The sequence below is a fragment of the Dioscorea cayenensis genome, chromosome 17 (genome assembly GCF_009730915.1).
Source record: "Dioscorea cayenensis subsp. rotundata cultivar TDr96_F1 chromosome 17, TDr96_F1_v2_PseudoChromosome.rev07_lg8_w22 25.fasta, whole genome shotgun sequence".
NCBI lineage: Eukaryota > Viridiplantae > Streptophyta > Magnoliopsida > Dioscoreales > Dioscoreaceae > Dioscorea > Dioscorea cayenensis.
In genome coordinates, this window is record NC_052487.1 from 17,994,043 (window position 1) to 18,006,676 (window position 12,634).

At 36.1% G+C, this 12,634-nt stretch overlaps 1 protein-coding gene across 1 annotated transcript; it reads left to right on the plus strand.

Annotated features, from left to right (window-relative positions):
* The first annotated feature begins 3,041 nt into the window (after positions 1-3,041).
* On the plus strand, positions 3,042-11,164 carry LOC120280154 (ABC transporter G family member 42-like). Its single transcript, XM_039286897.1, has 23 exons — positions 3,042-3,672; positions 3,858-4,067; positions 4,143-4,227; positions 4,323-4,482; positions 4,588-4,664; positions 4,753-4,806; positions 5,314-5,404; positions 5,677-5,978; positions 6,194-6,475; positions 6,572-6,888; positions 6,972-7,132; positions 7,410-7,519; positions 7,615-7,777; positions 7,881-7,976; positions 8,089-8,264; positions 8,355-8,687; positions 8,799-9,089; positions 9,174-9,257; positions 9,444-9,577; positions 9,711-9,938; positions 10,022-10,193; positions 10,282-10,536; positions 10,613-11,164. Exons 1-23 carry the CDS (start codon positions 3,260-3,262, stop codon positions 10,889-10,891), a joined length of 4,473 nt encoding a protein of 1,490 aa, XP_039142831.1. The 5' UTR covers positions 3,042-3,259; the 3' UTR covers positions 10,892-11,164.
* The last annotated feature ends 1,470 nt before the right edge of the window (positions 11,165-12,634 follow it).

Here is a 12,634-nt window from a genome sequence, read left to right on the forward strand (position 1 = left end):
TATTGGCTATAGTTGATACCTTTGATAATGTGATTTAGCACTAAAGGAAAGTTTAGTTTAATTTTATTATGTTGCTAAGTGAGATCATATTAATCCCATCTTTGTTTATTTCTCTAACAAACTTATGCACTAATGAAATGTTCAACTTAGCACTAATAAAAGAAAAATTAAAAGTGCATAATTGCCGGCGTATTCTCATAAAAATTATATTTACTTGCATATCCTTCTAGATGAAAACCAATTTTTTTTTTTATCAAAATGAAAAAGAGAAAGAGGAAAAAATGATGATTTAATCTTTTTATAAATTATTTCAATTGATGTTCAATCGAAAGGGTATAAAAAACCAAAATGAGTAATTTATGCAGGGAATAAACAAATAATCATTTTTATGAAGAAAATTTCCATTTTGTAAGGATACGTAATTACAAAAAACACTTTATGAGTAATTGTCAAATCATTTACAAAGCATAGACCCTATCAATCTTGGAAGTGTCTAATATTTGAATAATAAATTCTTTAGTAGATATTGTATTGTTTTAAATAATAAAATATGAACTTGAGAGAACTTAATACTACTATTATTATTAATTATAGATCTACTTAGCTTCTAATACAAACATTGGAAAACAAATGGAAGGTAAATGACAAGCAAAACCAAGTCCATTTGAATGGATCCATGAATCGAACAAATTAAATTATCACACCAACTCATGTGTTTGTCTTGTTCAACCAACTTCATTTGTGTGTATCATTGCACTTCCCACCGTTTTGATTTTCATTCTTTATTTATATTATTTATTTCAGGGTTGTATGACAAGATATCCATTGAAAAGTACACAATTTATTAATATATTTATGTTTTGTATTTGCAATCTCTAAAGTAAATTGCAGAAGATTGAGTCTAATTAAGGTGTTGTATTATATAAATGTTTGATCATGTCATGTATCATAATAAGAGAACATTAGGAGAGGTGCAAATGTCATGTTCTCTAGCTAAGTATAATGTAAAAATTCATTATTTTTTTATTTATAAATCAACAATTTATAAAATAAATTTTTAAAAATGACTTAAATAATAACTTGCTATTCATCTAGCAACTTTGGAATATGACTTTATAAAATTTATATAATTATTCAATAAATAGATTTATTTGTGTGGTTAGAGGGTGTTGCTTAGTTGTTATCTAATTATATGGAGGTAATCAATTCTTATCACTAATAGTGAAATTGATTTTAAATCAAATTTATAATAAAATGACAGTTTTTCATTACAATTAGCGTCATTAAGTAATAAAGATATTTGTAAGCAAAGCAAACTTGTGTTCAACCCTAATCATAATAAATTCTATTAAGCTCCATATTCAAGCTCAAAATTAATATCTAATTAAATTTGACTTTAGACCAGCTGGATCAACTCTGTTCTTATCTTGAAAATAAAAATAAAGATAAAAAAAGATAATACATATATACATACATAGTATTATAAATACAATATAGCATGTACCTCCCAAATAGAAATATCAAATTTACTAATTTTAAATATTATTAGTTTATATTGTTAACTATATAAAATAGAAAATATTTTTAACTTTGAGTTAAACTAAGCCGCATCAAAGTTTCTTTTCGATATATATATATATATATACAGGCTTTAAGGCCTTGCTTGAGAAGGGGTTTTTGAGAGTTTTGTAAGGTAAGGTTATAGACCAACTCATATTTAAATCTAGGGTAAAATAAAGGGTAGGGTACTTTTTTCAACCCTCCAAATCTGAGGATTTTAGAGGGTTGAATATATATTTCTAAACAAAAATACCTTTACCCAATTTAGATAATTACATTGATGCCTTATAGAAAACTTTAGGTTTTGGTTTTGAATTTAAATAGTTTCTTTTTAAAAAAATATATTATAAATTGTCAAATAAGAACATTTAATTTACAAAATAATATTATATGTGTAAAATTAACATAAAATATAATTTATAGCTTCAAGGGCATTTTACTAATATTAATATAAAACCTTACCTTCTATTACCTTCAATCCAAACACTAAAAGATTTTATAACTTTTATTTACCTTACATTCAATCCAAGTCGAATATAACTCAAAATCTTCTTTTATCTTACCGCTTTACCTTACATTACCTTACTTTACAAAATCTTCCTTCACCTCATCGAAACAACCTTCCAAGCAAAACCTAATTTGGCGATAGTTTGATCACTTTATTCTAATTTAAAGTTTCATTACATCACTAACAGAGATTAATTCAATGTTTTATTATTTTCTTAGAAATCAAGTTAAAATTTTCTTCAAGTTCAAGCAAGTACAAATGGTATTCCTTCTCCTTTTCCTTTTTTTTTTCTTTTTCCTTTTTTGTCATTTTTCATTAAAAACCAAATACAAATTTCAACCACTAATCTCATCTATTAGTTTTATTTGGAACATTATTTATATATTTTACATCTTTCAATTTGTAAATAATTTGTACATTTTAATTTAAATAAATTTTAAATTAATTATTTAGAAAATAATTGAGATATTTTTTTTAGTCTCACGCTTCAAATTAGTGAAAGAGCAAAATATTAAAAGCCCTAGACGAGATACCAAAAATTTTATAAAAAATTCATAATATAAAAATTCGAACTTAAAACCACTCAAATTTTTAGGAATGGAATCAAACTTATTTACAAGATGCATGTGTTCTCAATATTCACAAAATAATAAAATATTCAAAAAAATTTTAAAAAAATATGGATGTACAAATTTTTGCTCTTCCAAAACTACCCCTATCTTAGACTCCTACACAACTAACAAACTAAAGGGTATATAAGTAAATGCACTAAAAACAATAAAAATAATAAATCCGAATCAAGCTATAAGGGTCAACCGAGCCGGGTCCATACCACAAGCGGCCATGCTTCAAAAAAATATACTTTAATTATAATAAATTAATAGTTTATTTTGCAAAAACAGGCCTGGATTAATTAATACCCGTTTGTTGCGATTATTATTATAAAAATTATAAAGTTTTATAGGGGCCATGGTGCATATATCCGAAAGAGAAATTCAAATTCCAATATTACCCTCCATTGCTCACAATCTTGGTATGCTTAACTCTATATAAACCCTTGCCTTTCTCCCGCCTCTCATTCCTCTCACCAAATCCCTAATCTCCAAATCCAGCTCAAACCCTAAGCGATTCAAGGAAAGAGATCGAAATCTATATAGATCGAGGTATAGAAAGGCATACCTGGGAGCGGAGATGGAGGGGGTTTGGGATTCCGGCCGGCGGGCCAGCCGGAACCTCAGCCGGAGCATCAGCAGGAACGTGAACATGGGGGCGTGGGGGGTGGACGAGGTGTTTACGAGGAGTGGGAGGTCGGCGTCGAGGAGTGGAAGCCGGAGGTACGATGATGATGAGGAGGCCCTGCGATGGGCGGCGCTGGAGAAGCTTCCGACGTACGATCGGCTGAGGACTGGGATCTTGAAGCAGATCATCGAGGCGGGAGATGGCCCCGCCGGCGCCGGCGCCGGCGGGAAGAGGTATGAGCACAAGGAGGTCGATGTTCGGAGGATGGCTGTGAATGAGAAGCAGGAGTTCATCGAGCGCGTCTTCAAAGTCGCTGAAGAGGATAACGAACGCTTCTTGAAGAAGCTTCGCAACCGCATCGATAAGTGCGCTTCTTTTCATTTCCTTTTTTATTTTTTCATTTTTCCCCTTTTTTTAATGATATTTTCTCAATTAAAAAGAAAATATAATTAAATTTGATTTTTTTTTAAAAAAAAAAATTCAATTTGTTTTTACTTAATAATAAGAGTAGTGGTTGCACTGAGTCAACTCACTGAGTGGTGACTCGCAGGGTTGGGATCCAGTTGCCGACAGTGGAGGTGCGGTTCGAGCACGTGACGATTCAAGCGAAGTGCCACGTGGGCAACCGGGCGTTGCCCACGCTGGCCAACACGGCTCGGGACATTGCTGAGTCAGCATTGGGTGTACTCGGTGTGAGTCTTGGCAGGAGAACCACACTCACCATTTTAAACGACCTATCCGGAATTATAAAGCCCTCAAGGTATAATTAATTAGTTATTTATTTTAATTATCTTAATATTGAGTTAATTAGTTGCTAACGCATGTTAATGATCAGGATGACGTTGCTTCTGGGACCACCATCATCTGGGAAGACGACTCTTCTATTGGCTCTGGCTGGGAAACTGGACCCCACATTGAAAGTGGGTAACAATTTCAAGTGTCTTTTTATGTGTATATATATCTCGTATATTTTGAAATTTATTAGACTCGGTGATAACTGGGTGTTGCATGGCAGGCAAGCGGGGATATAACATATAATGGGTACAAATTGAACGAGTTTGTGCCTCAAAAGACAGCGGCTTATATTAGTCAAAACGATGTGCATATCGGTGAGATGACAGTGAGAGAAACCCTTGATTTCTCTGCCAGGTGTCAAGGCGTGGGAGCTAAATATGGTAAATAAAACTAAATAAAATAAAATAAATTTTATAAATGTTTGGGCTATAATTTGGAAAAAAAAAAATAAAAAAAATAAATTGATGATGAATTAAATAATGCAGATTTGTTAACGGAGTTGGCGAGGAGGGAAAAGAACGCGGGGATCTTCCCGGAAGCAGAAGTGGATCTGTTCATGAAGGTAAGCAATGGTACAATGTGGGACCTATTTAATAATTTTTTTTTTAAAAAAAAATTATTTTTAAATTATTTTTATTGAATTTTTACAGGCTACTGCGATGGAAGGGGTAGAGAGTAGCTTGCAGACGGACTACACTCTGAGGGTAGGTTTCTAGCCGTTGAATTTAGATCAGACGGCTGTGTTGTTTTACCTGTTCAGTGAGTGGTTTGGTGTAAAGTTAGAAATAGACGTTGTGGGGACCCAAATTATATTGACAAATGGCGTTTTGGTTGGTGTGAGTATCGTGGATAAGTTCGCTGTGGGGTCCAGCTTTGGTTTTGGTGTGTTAGGCCCCATCTCCCCAATGTGGGTTGGTGAACCAACTCCCAATTATTATTATTATTATTATTTTTTTTTTTTATTCCCTTCCAAATAATATATATCTCTGTCTCTTCCTATACAAATAAGTAGTTTATATTATTATTATTAGAGCCATGTAATGGGGCCATCCATCTCCCTTCTGTTTTGTTTTTGCTGATGTAGACCAGTCAATCCATCGTTAGTGACTGGCCGATGTTTTCTTGCACTTCTCTCCGTTTTTGATTTAATGGATGGTGATTTATTTAATTATTTAAAATAAAAAAATAATTTATAATGTAAATGTTTGCAGATTCTTGGATTGGATATATGTGCGGACACAATCGTGGGTGACGAGATGCAGAGGGGTATCTCGGGTGGGCAGAAGAAGCGTGTCACAACAGGTGCTCATATTTTTGTTCTCTTTCCGAGGAAGCATTTTTTTTTTTTCCCAAGTTTACACGTCAACTCAAATCATTGTTCAGTAGGTTCACTTTGTCAAGCAGTAGATATAACTTTAATAGTGACTCATGTCCAACAAACTAATGAGTCATAAGAAACGTTAGAAATGGTAACTGCACACTAGATAGATCATTAAATATATCTTTTGTAACTGCGTGTCAAACTTGACGTGTTAATTGATTTCATTTTGGTCGGAATGGAATCGGAATTGTAGGAGAGATGATTGTAGGACCAACAAAAACACTGTTTATGGATGAGATATCAACTGGACTGGATAGTTCTACCACCTTTCAGATTGTCAAGTGTTTACAGCAAATTGTTCATCTGGGAGAGGCTACAATTCTTATGTCCCTACTGCAGCCTGCTCCGGAGACATTTGAGCTCTTTGATGACATTATACTTCTCTCAGAAGGTCAGATTGTTTATCAAGGACCGAGAGAGCATGTGCTTGAGTTCTTTCAGTCTTGTGGCTTCCAATGTCCTGACCGCAAAGGCACTGCTGACTTCTTGCAAGAGGTGCTGTGCTGTCCTCTGTTGAAATTCATTCTAAACTTCAGTTTTTTTAACTTGCTAGATATATATTAAGTCAAGCTGAGAAATTTACTAACAAATGCAATGCAGCTTAGTTTTTAGGGACAACAGGATTTTTAAAGAATTGTAGCAGTTTCTCCACACTATAACTGAAGTTGCATGAATTATGAAAATTAAATTTCTTTACATGACAACAACAGGTTACGTCCAAGAAGGATCAGGAGCAGTACTGGGCAGACAGGACGAAGCCTTACGTCTACATTCCTGTCTCTGAATTTGCAGCACGTTTCAAGAGGTTCCATGTTGGACTGCGACTGGAGAATGAGCTCTCTGTGCCTTACGACAAGACTCGGAGTCACAAAGCAGCTCTTATTTTCTCCAAAAATTTAGTGCCCACCTCAGCCCTCCTCAAGACCTCCTTTGCCAAGGAATGGCTGCTCATCAAAAGGAACTCCTTTGTCTACATTTTCAAGACCGTTCAGGTACTATTTATTGAACACTCTCTGCTCACGCTAGTAGTAGTATTCATTCACGTTGTCCTTTGATTCCAGTACTAATTATGTTTCTCTTTCTTGAAGATCATCATTGTGGCAATCATTGAGTCAACAGTGTTCCTCAGAACAAGGATGCATACAAGGAACGAGGATGATGGTTTTAACTATATAGGAGCACTTCTCTTTGGCTTGATAGTTAACATGTTCAATGGGTTTGCAGAGATGTCCATCTGCATCGCCAGGCTTCCAGTGTTCTACAAGCACAGAGACCTTCTCTTCTACCCTGCTTGGATCTACACTCTCCCTAACGCTCTCCTCAGGATTCCCATTTCCATCATGGAGTCTATCGTCTGGGTTGTCATGACTTACTATGTTATTGGATATGCCCCTGAAGCAAGCAGGTGATTAATTGAGTCTTTCATAGTCAGAAGCAGTGACAAATGCTGTTCCTTGTGTGATATATATATAATTTTAACTTTTGCAGGTTCTTCAAACAGATGCTTCTTGTCTTCTTGATCCAGCAAATGGCATCAGGGCTGTTCAGGGTTACTGCAGGAGTATGCAGATCCATGATCATTGCTAACACCGGAGGGGCTCTCTCTGTTCTACTTATGTTCGTTCTCGGTGGTTTCATTTTACCAAAAGGTGCTATTCCACATTCTTGCATACTCTTATATATGACCAGCCTTCTTTAGACTACTGAATTGAAAAGACCTGACCTTTCCTAACTGCTTCCAATTTTAACATATATGATTCAACAAACAATTCTTGCATAGTAACATTCTCATCTCTTTGTACATCCAAAGGGGTGTGGCAGAATATGAGATTATCTTATATCTGATGCTTCCCATGAACTTTATGCTCCATGTCCTCGTTTATTGGTGTTCGTTTTCATTATCTGACAATGCAATATTGCTGACAGCTTCGATTCCAAAATGGTGGATCTGGGGTTACTGGGTTTCACCTCTAACATATGCATACAATGCTTTAGCTGTCAATGAATTGTTGGCTCCAAGGTGGATGAACCGATTTGTGAGTTACTATCCCTGATACGTTTTCTTATGTGCAAATGAATTTCAATTGGTCTTCTTGATTTCCATCTACTAAAACCATGGAGACTTCAACAGGTGCCAGGGCCAGATGGTACTTTGAAGAGATTAGGAGTAGCAGTGCTAGAGAGCGCAAATGTCTTTCCTGAGAAAAAGTGGTACTGGATTGGGGCTGGTGCTCTTTTAGGATTTAGCGTCCTGTTCAACGTGCTCTTTACACTTTCGCTTATGTATCTAAATCGTAAGACATTCACCATTTCTTCTTGAATCAGTATGATCAAGAGCTATTGAATTTATGAATGCCTATTTATATAAATTTGCTGATTTTTATTGTTTGCTGGTAGCACTTGGGAAACCACAAGCTGTAATATCCGAAGAAACAGCCCGTGAAATGGAAGCCAAAAGAAAGGATTCAAAAGAAACTTCCAAGAGCAATCAGAGTAAGATTTTCACAGACTGAAGTGTTGAATTGCTTGCAAAAGCTCTGAGTGAAGTTTACAGTCAGTGTAATGCTATACCATCTCTTATGCCACCATGATCTTACTCTTTCAGTGCAGATGACGGTGCTACCCTCAAGTGGCCATACCAATGGTTCATGGAATGCTATAGGTAGGGATTCCTCTGTGAATGCAACCAATGGTATTGCTCCGAGGAGAGGAATGGTTCTTCCATTTACACCTCTTGCCATGTCCTTTGATGAAGTAAATTACTATGTTGATATGCCTGCGGTAAGTCCATCTCATTTGGCTATGGTCTCTAAATTACTTCTCTGTTTCAATGAATTAATGATTAGAAAGTTGGACACTTCTCTTATGCAGGAAATGAAAGAACAAGGAGTTGCCGAGGATAGGCTCCAGCTACTAAGGGGAGTAACAGGTGCCTTCCGACCCGGTGTTTTGACTGCCCTTATGGGTGTCAGTGGAGCAGGAAAGACAACTCTTATGGATGTATTGGCTGGTAGAAAGACTGGTGGTTACATTGAAGGAGATGTTCGAATCTCTGGTTACCCCAAAAACCAAGCTACTTTTGCCAGAATCTCTGGTTATTGTGAACAAAATGATATCCACTCTCCACAAGTCACAGTTAGGGAATCCTTAATATACTCTGCGTTCCTCCGTCTACCAAAAGAAGTCACTGATGCAGAGAAGATGGTGAGTTTATGTTGCTGTGTTTTACTAGCTTTGATACTCCTTGGTTTCTCTACTTTAAGTAATTAATGAGTTAGATAATTGAGATTTCACGGCATCCTCTCCTGTGAACAGAAATTCGTAGACGAAGTAATGGAACTAGTAGAGCTTGACAATCTCAAGGACGCTATTGTGGGACTTCCTGGAGTTACTGGGCTGTCCACTGAGCAAAGAAAGAGACTGACAATAGCTGTAGAGCTTGTCGCGAACCCCTCCATTATCTTCATGGATGAACCTACATCAGGTCTTGATGCAAGGGCAGCAGCCATTGTCATGAGAACTGTGAGGAACACAGTTGACACTGGAAGAACGGTTGTTTGTACAATTCATCAACCCAGTATTGACATTTTTGAAGCCTTTGATGAGGTCAGAAATGCTTTTCTTATACTTAACTCTATAAAACATCATCTTTTAAAAATATATATATGCTAAAGACTCTTCATCTAACAGCTGCTGCTGATGAAGAGGGGAGGCCAAGTGATATACTCTGGACCTTTAGGTCGCCATTCTCAGAAGATAATTGAATATTTCGAGGTTTGTACTGCTCTTTCATTTACAATATTGAAAGATATTCTTCCTCTGTTTTGTGGACATCACTGGTAAGGATGTTCTGTATGATGATAAGTAATCCTGATTTTATATTCACTAGTTGCAAGATTTCAATAACTCTATGTGAAGAACAAAGCTTTTCAACTAAACACGAATGATTTTATCTTCCAGGCAATTCCAGGAGTTCCAAAAATCAAAGAAAAGTACAACCCCGCAACATGGATGTTAGAAGCAAGCTCCATTGCTGCTGAAGTCCGGTTAGGAATTGATTTTGCGGAGTATTATAAAAATTCTTCATTATACCAGTAAGTTGGATGAAATGTTTATCTTTCATTGTTCATATATTCATTCTCTTTCTGTTATCTTTGTGATCTTCAACTTGTGTACACATCATATATAAGCTGATATTGAACTTGTGATTCTGTTCTCAATTATTAGACGCAACAAAGCACTAGTGAATGAGCTGAGCAAGCCAGCACCAGGAACACAAGATCTCTACTTCCCAACCAAATACTCTCAATCCACCATAGAGCAGTTCAAAGCCTGCCTTTGGAAGCAATGGTGGACATACTGGAGAAGCCCTGATTACAACCTTGTTAGATTCTTCTTCACTTTGGTCACTGCTATACTGCTTGGAACCATATTTTGGAATGTCGGCCACAAGAGGTATGTGTTATCATTCCTTGTACATAAAGTTTAAATTTATAACTTTCAGACAGCTCAAGGAAGTGAGTTTCATATTATCACAGGGATAGCTCTACTGATCTCCGAATAGTTATTGGCTCAATGTACGCGGCTGTACTATTCATCGGCATCAACAACTGTTCCACTGTACAGCCCATTGTCTCAATTGAAAGATCAGTTTTCTATCGAGAAAGGGCAGCCGGAATGTACTCTGCTTTGCCATACGCCATTGCTCAGGTAAATTTGCACTTACAATATCATCGGCGTAGGTATTCATTATTCAATAACAAAATGTTTTTCTTTACCATATATGGATGTGATGCAGGTTGTGGTAGAAATCCCATATGTGTTCATCCAGGCCATGTACTACACTGTGATAGTGTACTCCATGATGAGTTTCCAATGGACAGCAGCCAAGTTTCTCTGGTTCTTCTTCATATCATTCTGCTCCTTCTTATACTTCACCTACTACGGAATGATGACTGTTTCTATCTCACCAAACCATCAAGTTGCCGCAATCTTCGCAGCGACATTCTATTCCGTGTTCAACCTCTTCTCTGGTTTCTTCATCCCAAGACCTGTGAGTTCCTTTTCTCTTCAAATACATGCATTAGACCTGTTACATTGACTGATTGGGTTGTTTGTCTGGTTCTCAGAAAATTCCAAAGTGGTGGATATGGTACTATTGGATATGCCCATTGGCTTGGACAGTGTATGGGCTTATAGTGACACAATATGGTGACATGGAGGACTTTATTAAGGTGCCAGGTGGCACAGGCCAGGATAAACAGAGAATAAAAGATTATGTGAAGCATCAGTTTGGGTACCACACTGATTTCATGGGTGTTGTGGCTGCTGTGCTTGTTGGTTTTTGTGTCTTCTTTGCCTTTATGTTTGCTGTGTGTATTAAGAAACTCAATTTCCAGCAGAGGTAGGAAGGAAGGAGTCAACCGGTCATTTCCTTTACTGTTACTATTTTTTTGTACCCATTTGTTGTATTTGTGTGTATAAATTTAGGGTTTTATGATTTTAGAGCGCCCAGAATATGTCATTTATTTAACAGAGAATATACACATTTCTAGGTTAGTAGTGATAGGTTGTATTTGTTGCTGAGCAGCAATACTGAGAATGTAACTGTGATTTATAAGTGAAAGGAAAAAAGAAGCATATATATATATATATTATAAATAAGTAAATTACTGTAGCAATTTCCAGATGTCACTGTAGCAGCCACCCCATGTAGTACTGTAGCATTTCTTTGGCTCATCTAATATATATCTTAAATGTGGAATCAATTTTTAACACTGAAAGAAGGGAAGTTCGACTGGTAAGCATAATACTGCTAGCAAATCATATATTTTATTTAATACATAATTTCAATCAATCATACATAGGATTTTTTTAGAAGCATACATAAAAAGCATACAGTACAAAAGCCACTGAGGCTAACAATATTAGTAAATCTAAAATAAACATGAAAAAAAATAATATTAATATTACAATGAGTTTTTTCATCAAATCTAAATGATCAAGCATGGTCTTCCCCAAGTTTGCCGCGGCGATCCTCCGATCCCGGCGATCATTGACAAAATCAGGTAAAAACTTCGCCGACTCTCCTTTTCTCTTCTCTGTCGGCTCTTCTATCTCCTCCGCCGACCCCTTCGATTCTCTCCGTTGGCCGATTTTTCTCCGTTAGCCCCCTACTCCCTTCTCTCCCTTATTTTTCCTTCTTCTTCCCTTTTAACTCAAAATCATTTCCAAACAAATTTTCATTCCCAATGCTGCAATAATTGCAGCGTATGAACAGTACGATATGAATAGTGCCGTATATGAACAGTACCATACATGAATAGTCTGTATTTATATACAGTATCATATTCTGTACACTCTATTATAATTACCTGCTATATTATTATTTTGAATAAAATGACAAATATCGCAAAAAGAGAATTCGAGGCCCTTCATATCTCAGGAAGCAATTATATATCTTGGAGCCTCGATATCAAGCTTCATTTGAAAGCAAAAAACCTGAGCAAAACTATTGATGCTAATAACAATGAGCCAAATGATAATAAGACGAAAGCCTTAATATTTATAAGGCATCATATTGATGATGGCCTGAAGAATGAATATTTGACCATTGAGGATCCACAAGAATTGTGGTTATCCCTAAAAGAAAGATTTGAGCATCTCAGAATGGTCTACTTGCCTAAAGCATGTAATAATTGTTCAAGCCTCAGGTTTCAAGACTTTAAAAGCATGCAAGAATATAATTCCGAGCTATTTAAAATTGTTTCAGTGCTACGTCTCTGTGGAGAAACAGTGACGGAAGGTACGATGCTTGAGAAAACATTTACAACATTTCACGCACGAAATGTTATATTACAACAACAATATAAAGAAAAGAATTTCACAAAATTTTCTGAATTAATTTCTTGTCTCCTTGTGGCAGAGCAAAACAATGAATTATTGATGTAGAAAATCAATCTCAACCATCTAGATCAACACCACTGCCAGAAATTAATTTTGGGCAAAGAAGATGGTGTAGTCGTGGTATTGGTTTTAAAAACCATGGTAGACGAGGATATTATGGTGGTCGAGAATTACGCGGTCGTGGTGGGGGCCGAAATAATATCGGACCACGCGATAGCAAAATTGATGTATATCAACAAAAGCAA